The sequence below is a fragment of the Fopius arisanus genome, unplaced genomic scaffold, assembly GCF_000806365.1.
Source record: "Fopius arisanus strain USDA-PBARC FA_bdor unplaced genomic scaffold, ASM80636v1 scaffold00009, whole genome shotgun sequence".
Lineage (NCBI taxonomy): Eukaryota > Metazoa > Arthropoda > Insecta > Hymenoptera > Braconidae > Fopius > Fopius arisanus.
The window spans coordinates 204,811-220,609 of record NW_011887748.1 but is presented as its reverse complement, the minus strand read 5'-3'; the positions used below and the strand labels follow the sequence as shown (position 1 = coordinate 220,609).

At 37.1% G+C, this 15,799-nt stretch overlaps 3 protein-coding genes across 9 annotated transcripts in view; 1 reads left to right on the top strand and 2 right to left on the bottom strand.

Annotated features, from left to right (window-relative positions):
• Positions 1–7,632, top strand: part of LOC105273994 (serine/threonine-protein phosphatase 4 regulatory subunit 1) — a 71,034-nt gene extending 63,402 nt beyond the window's left edge. For all 5 annotated transcript variants that reach the window (XM_011316769.1, XM_011316770.1, XM_011316773.1 and 2 more), the window contains 7 exons: positions 1,429–1,571; positions 2,047–2,193; positions 4,182–4,352; positions 4,630–4,922; positions 5,077–6,400; positions 6,705–6,981; positions 7,158–7,632. In XM_011316769.1, coding sequence (XP_011315071.1) covers positions 1,429–1,571; positions 2,047–2,193; positions 4,182–4,352; positions 4,630–4,922; positions 5,077–6,400; positions 6,705–6,981; positions 7,158–7,267 — 2,465 coding nt within the window. In that variant the 3' untranslated portion in view covers positions 7,268–7,632. The remainder of the gene's footprint in view (positions 1–1,428; positions 1,572–2,046; positions 2,194–4,181; positions 4,353–4,629; positions 4,923–5,076; positions 6,401–6,704; positions 6,982–7,157) is intronic.
• LOC105273995 (brain-specific angiogenesis inhibitor 3-like) lies at positions 7,462–9,406 on the bottom strand. 2 transcript variants are annotated; one of them, XM_011316775.1, is made up of 3 exons: positions 8,946–9,406; positions 8,764–8,878; positions 7,462–8,694 (listed from the first exon to the last, which is right to left on the bottom strand). In XM_011316775.1, the coding sequence occupies exons 1-3, from the start codon at positions 9,396–9,398 to the stop codon at positions 8,687–8,689; spliced, it is 576 nt and encodes a 191-aa protein (XP_011315077.1). In that variant the 5' UTR covers positions 9,399–9,406; the 3' UTR covers positions 7,462–8,686. The 2 variants fall into 2 exon arrangements, with proteins under 2 accessions (XP_011315077.1, XP_011315076.1); XM_011316774.1 differs by having other exon boundaries at positions 7,462–8,690.
• Positions 9,407–9,867: 461 nt separating this feature from the next.
• Ptp61F (Protein tyrosine phosphatase 61F) lies at positions 9,868–14,711 on the bottom strand. 2 transcript variants are annotated; one of them, XM_011316777.1, is made up of 6 exons: positions 13,415–14,711; positions 13,182–13,334; positions 12,665–12,845; positions 12,470–12,578; positions 12,067–12,177; positions 9,868–10,161 (listed from the first exon to the last, which is right to left on the bottom strand). In XM_011316777.1, the coding sequence occupies exons 1-6, from the start codon at positions 14,153–14,155 to the stop codon at positions 10,095–10,097; spliced, it is 1,362 nt and encodes a 453-aa protein (XP_011315079.1). In that variant the 5' UTR covers positions 14,156–14,711; the 3' UTR covers positions 9,868–10,094. The 2 variants fall into 2 exon arrangements, with proteins under 2 accessions (XP_011315079.1, XP_011315078.1); XM_011316776.1 differs by having other exon boundaries at positions 12,035–12,177; positions 13,185–13,334.
• Between the last annotated feature and the right edge of the window lie 1,088 nt (positions 14,712–15,799).

The window sequence follows — 15,799 nt, the reverse complement described above, 5'->3', positions numbered from 1 at the left end:
TTCTTTAAATAATCATATTCCCACAAATTTCCCTAGCAAAAAATTGGATAAAGCCCATAATTTTTAAAGTAGACTATATTTAGACTAAAAATAGGGAGCAAAATACTTTTACTTGTTTAGTTTGTGGTTTCAAGTGAAATAGAATATTGTGGATTGACAGTGATTTCATCACGTGTCATCAGTGGAACCAGAAACAGATTAAGGGGGAAGAGAGCGAGATGTTGGATTTTTATTTTTAGTGATTCTGAGGGGGTCCCATGCGTGTTCCCCCAAGTTAAGAGGAAGGAAGTGAAAGATAAGACATAGTGATAGATTGTAAGAGACTACAGCCCAAACAGCAGTCGTATATTGAACTTCCTCAGGAGATCAAGGATCATCTTGGGGTCTAGCATGCGCCAACAGTTCACCATAAAAAATTACTCCCTTTTTCCCACCCTCACCCCTAAATCGAGACACGCGCGCAGTCTGTAGATTTGGATTTTCCAGTCAATGGGGGAAGTCAGGGAAAATAGAAAAAAAAAATAGTAATGAGTCAACACATGGTGCCTTCTGCTTCCTTCGCTTCAAGAAATTCATGGGGCGGGGGTTTTAGGAAGGGAAAAAAGTCGGAAATTTCAAGAGATCGAGAAGAGACAACTGCGGCCCGATCGTCCCAAATTGTTGCCTTCCTTTCATGTTGAGTGATGAAGGGAATTTTCGGGGGTGGGGATGAGGCCCTTCCCCATTTTTGGCTTCTTCCGGGAACTCATTTTCCTTCTGGAAGATGCGTTTTTCTATCAGTTGTCCCCACGCGCTCCGACCGAACGCTTGACGATTCAGTTTTTCCGCTTTCCCGCTTTCCCGCGTTTTTAACAGTTGATGCGCGAGAGTTTGTAAAAATTTGAATACAATAATTGAAAAAAAAATCGTCAAGTGCAGACCAAAAAGAAAGTGCAAGTGTCCATTTTTTTTTTGAGATTCGCTCACAATTTTTTGAAATTGGAAAAAGGGAAAATTCAATCGTGCATTTGAATTTTTAAAGTTGGTGAATATTTTTGGAGTAAAGTAGACAATTATTTGGATACATTCAGTGCAATCATGATTTTCCCGCGCACAATTTACACGCCGAATTCCTTCTGCGGAGTTGAGTGCAGTGAGAAGGAGAAGAGCCAATTCTTGGAAATCTCTCGGGTCCTTTTACCTAGAATATTTGAAATTTTTTCGAACTTGGAGCATGAATCCTCGAGAGCCCGGAACCCAGAGAAAGTCGTATACCTGTGCTCACTTCCAGGAATGACATTGTACTTATGAATTTATTCATTTATTGTACTTACCATTTTGGATTTCATCATAATTACTAAAATGCCTGAATACTTCAGCCAATACCAATACATCCACCGACGATCGCTCGATGGATTTATTCATTGAAAATATTTTTTTTTCTTCCAGAGGCTATCGTAAGACTGGACCTTATCGAGCAGCTGCCGCATGTGGCGATGATATGCCAGGAGGCGCCTGAAAGATTTGGGAATGTTTTATCGAATCACTTGATTCATTTAATTGCAACATTCCTTCATGATGAGGATCAACAGGTTAATTTATTTCTAAAATTTATTTCTGTGGATAAGTCCTCAGGCTGGAGAATTTTTTTTAGTATTCCATGAATATATTCGGAGCATTAATCGCATTTTTACCGTTATTTGTTGTAACTACTATTTTTAGACGAATTATTTTTCAGAAGTTTTTAATAATTTTAATAACTATCAAATCGCGAATCGGTTAATTTATTGAATATTCAATTAATTTTCAGTTATCGGGACTATGCGGTCCGGAAAAATCCGGGAAATACTGAAAATTCAGGCAATAACTTCATTAAATTTTATTTCCAATTCTTATTTGGTAAAAAAAAATGAATCAGAAGTCTAATGAACAATTATAGTTAAAATAAAAATCAAACACGCACAATTGAAAATGTAGATGAAATTGTAACGAGAGTGTGAGTGAAATTTCGTTTAAAATCGGTATCGTTCTTTAAAAAAATACATTTCGAATTGAAACAAATTACAGGTACGAAATTCCACCCACACAGCCTTACTCACACTTATCGAACGAGGTCTTCTGGACAAGGACTCGATCGAATTCGTATTGGCACCCACTCTCCTGATGATGGGACAACAACCAGCCAAACTTGAATATGTCACACTTGCCATTGACGTGAGTTTCAATCATTATTCGATTATTATTCATTATTATTCATTATTATCCATTATTTTCTTCAACAAACCGACTCCATACCCTGCTTCATCAACTAAACAAATGTCTAATTATCACACGTGAACGAGGGCAGATAATGGCGGATTCTGGGTGAAAGACATGGGTAGTGAGATGTTCCTGCGACACTTCGCGTCTCACTACCTTGTCTTTCATGTGGCGTTCGTCTTTTCGCATTTATTATCAATGTCCTCTCGTTTTCCTTCGACTTGATTCGTTGTGGAGGTCCCACACAGGAATTGCAGGAGTAATCCGTTAATTTTTTCGAAATTTCAGGCGAGGACATGCTTTTACCATCAAAGCTGGTTTGTCATAGAGTTTCGACTATCACAGCCAGCTTTGATGAGCAAAATTGTGTCCAATGTCAACCAGGGTGTGTTCAATGATGAGCCAACGACAGGAGAATGTCGATTATTTATTTATTGTTTTTTCAGGTAATTATTGAAAATTTTTTTGCGGTCCGGTACATCAAATTGGTTGTGGAATGTTGTCAGTCATATCACAGCCACTTTGATGAGGTCGGCTCGTAGAAATCCTCTACAATCCAATCACATCGAGAGAACAGGGGAAAATAAAACGATCGATCTATCTTTTTATTTTGTTTCTATCATTTTTATCTTTCACGACGAATCCCTGGAGAGGAAAATACTCCGTAAGGAGGAAACGCGATCCAATCGTCAAAATGGTTGTGACGTGTTGTTTACTTTCATATCACAGCCATTTTTGACAAGTTGGATCGCCGTTTTAACGTCACACAGGATTGAAGAGGAAGGATTTCAATGAATTAGGTATGAATTAGGTTCAATCAAGTAGGGATGATGTTAAGGAGTCATGGAGGAGTGAGGAAACGTCGGGAAATTGATAGTTGCGTCGCTCACAGAGTGGCTGTTGTATGTGTTATGTTTATTCATATCACAGCCAGCTTTGATGAGCGTCGCGGCATCTACAATTCAGTAATGACCAATAATCAAAATATTATCGAAATTAAAAAATCAAAACTGGAGAATATCTTTTTCCTTGTTTCACAGTTTTTCACTTGTCCTGTTTCAAATATGTACCACTAGACACCCTGGATGTCGTTGGACTTTGCAGATATTTTTATTTATCAACTTCTACATCAAATTTGCCAGAAAATACAAGTTTACTGTAGCCCGCATTCTGACGGAACGATATTCGCTATTTCCTTTCAGTTGAGCGGATGAATTAATATTTTTAATAATTGAAACGAATAATTGGAATCTTTAATCGTCAATTCAGAAGGGAAATTGAAACATTTCGATTTGAATTGCGCTTGGGTTTTTGAGTGATATATCTGAATCTAAGTGAGGTAGCGACATTTTCATTGGAATCTTTTTTGTAGAGTGTTATGAGAGGTACAAAAAAGGTAACCACGTAAATTTAGCGATCTCTTTTAGATTCGGAGATATTCCTGGAAAACTCACCTATCAATTACATCGACATGTTACTTTTCACGGATTTATCGATTTATGGGGACGAAAAAATTGAGAAATGTTCCGTATTAACTGATAGTTCGGTGTAAAGAGTAAAATGAAGTGATAGATTTGCTATTTCTGTTAATCGTGGAGTCATTTCAGTAATTACGAGCTTTAGGATATGAATTTTTGATTATTCTATGATTAATAGGAGTAATCAATAAACTGTGTGCTTCCTTCGTTGTTAGAAGTATTTGCTTGTATAAAGAATTTCAGAATCTGTAAATATCGGCTGTTTTGCCCGTCAGAGTGGTTGTGATGTGGTGAATTAATAAATGCATATCACAGCCAGCTTTGATGAGCGATACAGAGCGATAAATCTCATCAATCGTTCACTTTCTTGCAGTAAAATCAATTGAACAGCAAATTTTTATTTTCCTAATCAACGAATAATTACCGTTGAGGGATACAAATTCAAGTTCAATTATTCTTCCTTAGGGGATGAGCAAGGTCGCTCCACTACTCGATCCCGCGACAGCTGAGCGGCTTTTTCTCAAAAGATACCTGTCGCTATGTTGCAATGGAAATTTCTTCTTCCGAAAACTCTGTGCTATACACTTTGGCGAGTTTTCAGCCTCGATGACCAAGGAGACCATTTTAGAAAAATTGGTAAGACCATTGACTGAATCCTATGAAATCTAATTAATTACGGAATTATCTCGAAGTCTATTGACAGATTTCATGCATTTGGTTCATTTAGGGATCTCAATTTTTTAATAATAATCCTGTCCTGGTGGATTTAAATTTAAAACAATCTATTTTTATAATAATCTGAAAATAATCGTGAAAATTCTCAGATAATCATTACTTTCACAATGACCCTAAACATAATATTCGATATTGAATTGTGATGAAGAATCTAGAATATTTGCAATTATCATTTTAGCTGCCAATATACGTGTCTCTCTGCAAAGATTCAATCTGGACAGTTCGAAAATCTTGTGCCGAAGTAATGGTATCGATAGCCTGCTGTGTATCGCTCGAGCATCGTCGTAACACTTTATCACCAATACTTGCTAACTTTCTTGACGATGAGTCAAAGTGGGTCAAATTATCAGCATACCAAATACTCGGGCCTTTCATCTCGATATTTGCAAAACAATTCACTGATTTTGCTTACAATCAGTATGGTGAACTTGTATTAACGGATCAACATGGTACCGAGCTCAGGTATAACATGTATGTATGCTCGTCAATTATTTTTATTTTCATCCCTCCCTCCTGATTTTCACAAAATCTCCAGGATTTTTTTTCGAATGCTTGACACGCTGCAAAGCCCAGGATAAATCGCATCGACTGAATAATTCACCAGTGAACAATCGCGAATTTTCAGGATATCATTTTCTGGATCGGCAGAGTCATCAGCCGCCTGTAAATCATCAACAGATGAGGACGACGATAACAATTCCGAAATGCTCGATTCTCCACTGTCACGAGGAACTGAAAGGAACATAACATCCCGAAAGCGGCCGACCATCCAGAAGTACGAGGAGGCGATCGAAAAATTCGGTGAAATGATCAAGGAATTCAATGCAATTGTGAAAGTTGACCCACAATCAATAGATGATAGTTCATCGAGTGACGATCCCAATCAATTCAGTCCGTTTCTGTACTACTACATACCACCTGATTTGCCCCTTGACGATGAATTAGTCAGAGCAGCCAGTGAAGGGTATAAATCACCGGAGACAAATTTTGAATCCTCGAAAATCGAAGTGCACATAGACACGTCGAATGAGTGTCATGTACCAACAATAGAAGTAACAATTCCCGATGATAATAAAGAAAATCACAAAGGTGAACCAGACAAACAGGATAAACAGGTGATGGGAGATGATCTCAGCGATTTTCCAGGGGCAGTAGTAGTGAATGACAATAGTTGTGAGGTAGAGAATGCATCGATTAAACCTAGTGAAGTTGATAGCAATGAAATTGACGTAAATACTCAGACATCATCAGACTCAAGGGAATTGAATGAGACGATTGATGTGTCAATGGACACATCGTCTGAAGTAAGTTTTTGTGAGAAACAGCATCGACCAATAAACAGAAGTGTCAGTGATGTTGGAAGTCAGACAATTGTACCACAGGTGTTAATTGATTTTTTTGTATCAATGGCAAATCCAGAGGCATGGTGGAGTCTAAATAGTGCTGAAATTCCTCGTTTCTGTGCATTTTACTTTCCCGCTGTTGTATTGACACTTGGTAGAGAGAATTGGAGTATGCTGAAAGCTGCCTATGGTTATTTGTCAGATGCCAGAGAGTACAAAGTCAGAAGAACAATGGCTTCTAGTATTCATGAAATTGCTCTGATACTCGGTGAAGAGTTATCGGCCCAGGATCTTCTGCCCATTTATGAGGGCTTCATCAAGGATCTTGATGAGGTACGAATAGGTGCCCTCAAGCATCTTGCTACGTTTCTCAAGGTACTCAAGCCAGCTGACAGACGTCAATTTTTACCCAATCTAAAGTGTTTTCTAACGCGGGACAGCGAGTGGAATGAGAGGAATTGGAGATTTAGGGAGGAAGTTGCTAGACGATTGCTCGAGACTCTTCCACTTTACTGTACTCAGGATGTCTCTACCCACATTGCTCCATTATCATTCCCACTGCTTGTGGACAAAGTTGCTGCTGTTCGACATATGGCTGTTGTATTGGTAAGAATTAAATGCAATAACCAACAGGCAAAAGTCAATTGATATAGCCCTTTCCTGGGTTTTTCCAAAATATCTCCAAAACCAGACCAATTAGTAAATTTTTTATAACCACCTTTTTTGTTCCTCGCAGTCATCTCTCCAAAAAAAATTTCGGTAGTAATTTCATTATTTCCCTTAGTTGTAGAGATAATTGAAAAAATCACTGAATATTTACCACTTGGTCACAGAATTCTATTGTAATTTATAAATTATATTCTTCATGGATGAATTTGTGGATTTACTTGTGGTGCTTTGTGTGCTTTAGGTGACGCGAATAATCTCGTATCTCTCGACTGATGATAAACTCGTCACAGCGATTATCCAGGAACTCCGAATGATGTTGACTGCCAATTCGAGTAAGTGGACTTGTCGTCAGACTTACGCACGTCTCTGTGAGTTTCTTTTATTGAGTGGAGCTATTTCTGGGGAGCGATTCGCTAAGGATATGCTGCCCTCTCTTCTGAATCTTTCTTCAGATGTTGTTCCTAATGTCCGACTGTTTGTTGCGAGAACACTCACGACGCAGGCCTTAAAGATAAGGAGTAAGTATTTTTTATCGTATTTCCCTCAATGGATTTGCAAATTACCTGTTCTATTCAATAAATATTAATTACCGAACAATTCTTGAACTTACGATAGCTGTCAAATGAAACATATTGTTATTAAAATTATGGAAATGATCATTTTCATTTGATTAATGTATTGAATCCTCTCTTAGACAGGATGGGACCAGAGCACTTCGAGGAAATCAGTCAGAAACTGCGAGTGTTACGTCAAGATCCAGACAGAGATGTGAGAAAGGTAGCCGGTAGTGTTTTTCAAAAATAGCAAGAAAAATGGCCCGACGAACCGATCCTCGTACTGCCTGGACTAGATCAAGTGTAAGGAACTGAATCAACATGGAAATCAATGTAATGACAAAAAGAAACACAAATGAACAATAACAAAGTATATGCATTATAGTGAGAGATGAACATACATTCTTGATTAACGTTGTTACACAAATTCGCCTCAGTTATTACTTCCTTCATAAATGGAAACAAGAAGACAACGATGAGTCTAGCGAATTTATTTTTTTTTGTGTTATTTGAATCGAAAGAAGTAGATGATGGAGATAAAAATTTGGAGAAGTCGACACATTTTGTCACGCACCATTTGATCATGATTTGAGCTCAATTTTTTATGGATGAAAGTGAAAAATAATAGAAGCCCCAGAGTTAGTGACCACTGTCCCTGGTCATGCGATAGAGCGCAATTTTTTACTGCCAATTAATAAAATTTATATATGTATAAATAATGAAATTTAAAAAGCACTGGAAATTCCATTTCTTTTACTAGTTATTATGTTTTTGTTATTTTATTTTCTGCCAGTATGAGCGAATAATTGTTGTATCACAGTGATCGGCGAAACTTTTCGTAGAAAAACAAGTCACCGAGTCAATACAGTAATGATGCCCAATGAATTGGTAATTAGAAAAGTCGCGTTATTTTCTTGTAATGATAAGAGTGTTATTCTCGCGATTAACCGCAAAATGAGTGAATAAAAATTGTGATGAAGAAACAGAGGGTCTGTTTCTTCCAAAAATGATTTATTCCAATTGAAAATGAAAGAGTGAATAAAGGAACGACATCGCCTATGCCCATAAATTGATGATAAAACAAAGTAACAATTTGTATATTTTAAGATTTTCAAAATAAAAATGAATAAATGAATGAGATATAGAGCCGGCACTCGTTGATATTGTGAAAATGACGATGATAGTGATGATTTCGTGTGTTTAACATTATTATTATGTACAATACGTTGTGTATTTCATATTCGAAATGAGAGAACGAGAATTGATTAAAGAAGAGGAGAGGAAAAAAAACGAGAGTCCAGGGGGGATGATTATTTTCATAAAAAATCTTATTCAAAATAGTTATTTCAAGGTCAGTGTACGTAGAGTTATATAATAAGTACATAATACTATCAAAATTCATTGTTAAAAGATGCCAAGGAATTTGCCCGGAGCGCAGGCAGGCAATTGACATATTTTTTCCTCCATTTCGGTTTCTGCTGTTGTACAATCTCGAATGCAGTGTCTCCATCGAATTTGCCTGCCTTTGCCACATGTCACACTGCAACTGCTCCAATCGCTCCATCGATCCCATTTTCTGTGGGATTTTCGTTTCTTCCTGTGATTTCGCCTGCGGGCTCTTTGGTTGCGTCGTTTTTTCATTTTCTTTGGTCGATTCAACTTTGAATTTCTAGCTATCTTTGATTTAAAATACAAATATTGTTAAACATTTGCAGAATTAAATTCCCCCTGCACTTTATTTTTTACCTGAATAATTAGCGAATCTCTCAGGTCTCAAAACTTGATCCATAATTCGAGCTTTCGTTTGATTCCATGAGACCGGCGATGGAGAACCGTCCATTAAATTTTCAATTTCGTTAACCTGAAGAGAAAAATAGTGAGACATGTTGGATAAGTTTGTTCTGGATAAAGTAAAGAAAAAATAGAACCTTGGCAACTAATTTGCTAGCGAGCTCTTTGGCTTCCTCGATGGATCTTGTTTGTATCGTTTTCAAATTCAATTTGCTCTTCACTAACTCATTCTCGTGGACATCGCTGAAGTCTCCAATCTTGTTGGAACTTTTCCTGCGTTTCTCCCGTGTTTTCGGGCACTCGAGATTTTTATCAGCTAGTGGAGGTGAATCCTTTCTCACTTCTCGTTTTGTCTTCAGAACACGCGCGATTGGCGTATCGTAGTCGATTAGTCCAGCCGAATCGGGGTAAACATCTTCGAAATTATTTTTTGATATCGAATTGTCGTCGTCCATGGAGATTTTTTGGAGATGTACTTCGTGCTCATCGGGTATTGGATTTATGACTTCATTGAAGTCTGGATTATCACGTTTAACTCGGACATGTTTTTCAAAGGATTCAGTGTCCAGAAGTTGATCGAAATTCGTCATGTTGGAGTTTTTTTCGGTTATACCAAAGATTTTTGCCAACTCCTGAGACTGCAAATCCTTCCTTGGACTTTCTGAGACGCCTGAACCCGTTGAATTATTCATACTCTCCTCTAAAATGATTGATTGCACTTCTTTAACCGGATTCTGGGTGTAATACAAGTCAGTTCGTTTTTTTCTCAACAGCGAATCGTTTCTGTAATGCCTTGATTGGGAATTGATAGCTACGTGTCTGCCATGATTTCTACGTATTTTAGTAGATCGATGGGTCTTGCCCAACACCGTTGATAGTAAGATAAAAACCCAAGTATAAATAATGAAAGATAGTTTCATTATTGATAAATACAAATCATTTACTGATAGGGAGACGACAGATCTTCGAGATGGTTAAGTGAAGTGACAGCTCCAAATTCGATAATGGATTGAAAAAAAAGAAGTCGAGTGAGGTAAATGGAATAGAGTTTTTAAAATATATCAAATAGTGCGCTTTTATTGAATCTTATCAAAAACATCGATGATAATTTCATTAAATAGTCTTTGCTGAATTAATATACAATCGTTACTTCTCCCGAATACACCAAGTATTAAAACAAAGAGCCAAATTATTATCAATTCGTGATTTGCAAGAGAAAAATTGATTCATTAAATTGTGGGTGTTTCTGTTTTTGTTACTATATCCCAAGTAAATAACGTCTATTTTCATATCGTCGATTCTGCCTCCTCGTGTACAGTATCAGGACTGGGTTCCGTCGTTTCATTTTTTGATCTGAAATCAAGTACCAGATGAAGAACTCTTGACTTTAAAATAAAAAGGAAAGAAGAAGAAAACAATTGCAACAAAGCGAGACAAAAAAATTATTGATAGAAAAATACTTTAATACAGATAAATTCGTCATTTCGCGTCTGTATTTTTTTTTCGGTTCATTTTATACGTAAAAAATGTGACTTTCTAGGCGGTTTATCGCTCCCTTTTTCTGTTCATCCTGTTTCATTTCTGTATATTTAATTTCTAGGATTGTAATAGCAACTGTTATCCATCAAAAATACGATAGGCACTTCTTTAGTTTACCGGATTATTGATGAAAATTAAGGGTTTGGGGTACATAAAAATCAGCCAGTGATGGTACATTATGGTTGGGTTCTATGGTTTTATAGTTCTGGTTTTTGTCCTTCGTTCTGTTACATTAAATTACGATTCACGTTTTGTAATAAAGTTACGATTTATTCTTGTCTTCTTTATAAATCTACATACGCGTCGGCTGACTCATACTTATTAAAATTTTTTCGCACTTATACACATCTATTGAATTTGTTGTTGTCAATTCTGTTATATCGTTATTAGCACCGTGTCTAGATTGATCGGGGGGATACAGTATGAATGCAACAGCTGAGGGTTTATCGTATTGGATATTTTGTCATTTTGTCGGGTAATTAATGATTTCTATACACGTGGGAAGTGATTCACACCTCTCGGAGATTCTCGTGAATATATTGGATTTGTAATGTCTCGTGGAATGTAATTTTCGTTTGAAACTAGTTCTTTAGATAATGAAATTATGACGTCAGGAATAGCACGAAATGAATATACCAACACGTTTCATTGCGTTTGTTTTTACCATAGCTGACTCTTCTTTTTTTCTTTAAAAAAAAGAGAACGCTTCATACATTCACATTATTAATTAGACGATTAATCATTCATCTCCATTCCTTGCGGAGGGACAAAATATTTACGTGGATTTATCTTGATTAATTGAAAACTAGATTTACATAGTTTATGTATTTTTTCATCTACTGGATTAATAGGATGATTACTAGATTTCTAAATTCATTCGTTTATCTTTCACTCCTTCTATATTTAGTATTTAATACCCTGAAGGGATTTTGGTGACCCATGCAAATTTTTATTATTTTGAGAATAAAATTTATCCATTAATTTTTAGATGAAAAACAAAGAAGCCATTATGGAGAGGAGTAGAAAGACGTGGGTTATATATTCTGGAGAAACTTTCAGTCAATTTGTCTTCAGATTACAAATTTCGGTTTTCTGCCATAAGAATTGCGTTATTGATGTATAAAAATTTAAAAAAATACACATCTCTCTATTTTACGAAGTCTTGTTTTTTTTTCTTCTCCAATGTTGTCTTTTACTCTCGAGCCAATAGTAAAAGATGTTGAATTTATTCTCTTCAGAGTATGAAGTTCATTAGTTTCTCCATTCTCTAAATACTTCAGCCAGTGTTACGATCTTTTTACGGTATCAGAATACAAAAATACAATTACGAAAAAACACTCCAATCACTTCTCCGTTACTTAGAATTATTTCTCTGGTATCTCGAAATTCATTACTCAGTAACGTTGCCCCGGGGCTCATAAATTCAAAAATAAATTGACACTCTGATGATCAAACACTATCATGTTCAAAAAATTTGTTAAATTTAAATAATTTCAACGATCTCTCAATCCTTAAGATTGAGACTAATTAATTAAAATGAGAAGAAAAAAACGGATTGGAAAAAATGAAAAAAAATAAATTGTCATTATTTTTTCTTTTCTTGCCGTTCTGCTGTCTTCTCATTATTACCCTCTGACATACAGATAACTGCATAACGCGATAACACCCCCACCAATGATTACGCTACCTATTCCTATTGTAACTGGGTTGAATAATGACCTCTTCAATTTCTGCCCCTCTTCAGTCTGCTGCTGTTTCCGTTTAATATCCCGCACCTGACGAGCCAGTCGTTCGTTCTTATCCTGATAACGATGACGTAATTTGTTATTCCTAGAATTTGAGAATAACACAGAATGATTTAACAGAATGGAATAAAATTACTCTAGAAGAGATCTCTATTAATTATGTAATTATTTTCGAATTGAGTGAGAAAGAGACGTTAGGAGAGACTCTCTGGTGGAAATCTCACAACCTACAACAAAAGTTCTTTGATAGCTTCCACTGAAATCACTCATTTCCAAGACGATTACATAATCGATAAAGATGTATCCAACTTAATCACGTTTTATGTCTACATTGGAATATTCTAGTCTTTGATTATAAAGAAAGAAAATATATTTACGAGTTTGAGCTGTTGGGCCTATGATCTTCATTATTGTGAGAATTTGATGTTGCTATTTTCGGCGTTGGCTCCATGGGCAGGGGTTTATTTGGAGGGCGAGGCTCAATTTCTAAATATTTAAAACAAAATAAATGAGTATTAGTGATTCATTAAGATTTCTAGCTAGGGAGATAAGTGAATTTCAGTGAGAATGACCATTTTCTGGAGACGAATCATTACTCAGTTGATCTGATATAATGCTCCTGGTGAGAGATTCGCCTCGAGGTGGAGGCAGTGGTGGTGGTTCATCGTCATCCTCTTCCTCGACATTATTCTGATTGACGAGATTGTGGATATTGTTCATAATGTCGTCGTGGTTCTCAGTCGTTATGCCATTCTGAAAAATCCAAATTAATATATGAAACATCGAATATCACCTAAAATCACAGTAGAACACTGCTGCTAAACTCGTTCATTGTTTCTATCATAAAAAAACATGTAATATGAAAATATCTCGGGAATGAACTGAAATAGAAAAATTTCCATTAAACCTTTTTTGTAGATTTGATGAGGATCCACAAAAACGTTGAATACAAAAATTTTCGTATCTCCCTCTTTCCTGGAGATATTTGAGATATACTCATGGAACAGATGAGTTAACTTCTTTTACAAATTTATCATAAATTTAAACAAGTGTAAAAGCAATGCCCCACTGTGAATTGGTATTAGTTACCACGTTGTTAGACGGTAGCCCTCTGGAGCCCTCGATGATGGCAGCATACGAAAATCTCAGCTGATCTGGGGTCTGTATCAACCCCATTCTCGAGCGCCTCATCTCCAGGAGAAGGTCACGAACGTTAACTGAATTCAGTCCATTCTCATCGATCTGCAAGTCAAACAAATAAGTATTCATTAAACTGGATGATTAATAAATTCGGAGCAAGAGAATATGAAAAATTGATGTACCAGCTTAAGACAAGTATCGACGAGACAAAATGTTCCAGATCTTCCAATTCCAGCAGAGCAATGTACAATGGGTGGTCCCACATTTTCATCAAGGACCCCAGACCTCCTGACGTCATTGAGAAACTGCAGAAAAGATGTTGGACTCTCTGGCACTCCAAAATCCGGCCATGTGGTGTAATGAAAATGAAGAATTTCCCTCGAATCGCCTAAATCGAGATTAGTTAATCTCAAGACCCTAGTGGTGTAATCTAGTGACTGGGTTCTGTTGACAAAATCAACTTTGAGGTTAACATCGACGAACGTCAACGATGGTTCTTCCACAGTCTCCAGTGGCCAGTACTGATCACACTTAATCTGACTCTTCTCGATGACTTTGTTAAGCATGACAATGGCTTTGGAATTTTGCTCCCATACCATTAGCCAAAAGTGTCCAGAGGTATTTGGCAGAGGTCCCTGAGTCAATATGTACCGTCTGTGTGCACGCTCCACATTGAGTAAATTAGCATTGATGTAATCATATGGTCCTTTCTGGAGAATTATTCTGGAGTGATCATAAGGTGCCACATCCCTATAACGATTGAGGTTTTTGTTCTGCGGTTTTTTTGACTCATCGCACGTATAATTGAAATTTCCATACTCCTCTCGAATGTGCTGATAGAAAATCGACCATGCATTTGTTGAATTAATCTCCAGATACTCTGTCTCGAGATTGCTAACTGGCTGTTTAATTTCGTTTGTCATTTTTCAATCCAACCTCGTGATTTCAACAATTCACCCCTGCCAATTGTTATTATCAACAAATAAAATTCTATTAAACACTTTCACGACACTTTTTTACAAATTCCATCAATAATCTTGCTCCATTAGAATGAGAATTCCGCAAAAACTAGATTTGTTTAGCTCCAGACAGTCATTGTGTAACGAGACCAACCAGAGATCGAACAAATTATTATCTCTCCACTGATTTTTGAAAAGGAAAAGGAAATGAGTTTGTCACTATGGCAGACTGCGCACAGTCGTATTAGTAAGGTTATTTAATTTTTCACCAGGGCAAAAAAAAAAACTGCTGTTTGCCCCAACTGTTCACTTTAATTAACTTTGTTCGAGCTTTGCGGTTTAGAAGACGTGTAGTAGTGTCTCGAGTACGGGAGTGACTGATTCGTTTATTAATTCACTTTTTTCCGAGAAATTCGCTTGCCGAGGTAATTCCTGTTACCTATGTATACATACACATAGAATTGGCAATGCCAGTGGAGTCACAAAAGAGCGTCACGCGTCTGCACCATGAAGACTCTATTCAAAGAGGATTGGCTGAAGTAGAGGCTCAGTTCTGGGGGTTTGAATGACCCCAGCGGCATCGTAGTACTGCACTCCAAGAGAGGGAGAGCGCCACACGCAATTGGGGTGTCTTCCCGTCAGCCGACTCGGTAACTGCCTCAGTAGTCAACTGGGTGAATTTTATTTTATGTGTTACGAAATTGGTATTCACTGACATTGAAAAATTCGAAATTTTCAAAAAAGTATCAGGGGAGCATGAAAATCAAGGAGGTATTCACTGAAATTTGAAATTTCGAAATTTTTCGAAAAGTATCAGGGGAGCATGAAAATGGAGGAGGTATTCACTGAAATTTGAAATTTCGAAATTTTTCGAAAAGTATCAGGGGAGCATGAAAATCGAGGAGGTATTCACTGAAATTTGAAAATTCGAAATTTTTGAAAAAGTATCGGGAGAGCATGAAAATGGAGGAGGTATTCACTGAAATTGAAAAATTAAAAATTTTCAAAAAAGTATCATGGGAGCATGAGAATGGAGGCGGTATTCACTAAAAATTGAAAATTTGAAATTTTTCGAAAAGTATCAGAGGAGCATGAAAATCGAGGAGGTATTCACTGAAATTGAAAAATTTTCAAAAAATAACAGGGGAGCATGAAAAACGAGGAGGTATTCACTGAAATTGAAAAGTTTTAAATTTTCAGAAAATCAAATTCACCCAGTGGCTTAGTCCCTCTGACAGCGGGACTGCTACTGGGGCAGTTACCGAGTCGGTTAACCGGTAGACCCCCCACCATTGGGCGCGACCCCCTCTTTCTCTTGGGGTGAGGTACTACAATGCCGGTTGGGTCACTCACCCCCCCACTGAGCGGCTCAGTTGTGGGGGTCTACCTCACCCTATGAGAAAGAGGGGGCCGCACCCAATGGTGGGGTGTCTGCCCGTCAGCCGACTCGGTAACTGCCTCAGTAGCAGTCCCACTGTCAGAGGGACCAGTCGGCTTGGTGAATTTTGTTTCCTGAAAATTTTTAATTTTTCAATTTCAGTGAATACCTCCTCGATTTTCATGCTCCGCTGATACTTTTTTGAAAATTTTTAATTTTTCAATTTCAGT

What these genes read in the sequence shown, in the direction of transcription:
- LOC105273995 (XM_011316774.1), bottom strand. Translation starts at nt 9,398, where the DNA reads ATGACGAATTTCGATCAACTTCTGGACACTGAATCCTTTGAAAAACAT. An exon ending in CTAGCAAATTAGTTGCCAAG is followed by an intron (nt 8,879 to 8,945) that starts GTTCTATTTTTT and finishes TTTTCTCTTCAG; the next exon opens with GTTAACGAAATTGAAAATTT. An exon ending in GAGATTCGCTAATTATTCAG is followed by an intron (nt 8,691 to 8,763) that starts GTAAAAAATAAA and finishes AATCAAAGATAG; the next exon opens with CTAGAAATTCAAAGTTGAAT.
- Ptp61F (XM_011316776.1), bottom strand. Translation starts at nt 14,155, where the DNA reads ATGACAAACGAAATTAAACAGCCAGTTAGCAATCTCGAGACAGAGTAT. An exon ending in GAGGGCTACCGTCTAACAAC is followed by an intron (nt 12,846 to 13,184) that starts GTGGTAACTAAT and finishes TGGATTTTTCAG; the next exon opens with AATGGCATAACGACTGAGAA. An exon ending in TGATTCGTCTCCAGAAAATG is followed by an intron (nt 12,579 to 12,664) that starts GTCATTCTCACT and finishes TTAAATATTTAG; the next exon opens with AAATTGAGCCTCGCCCTCCA.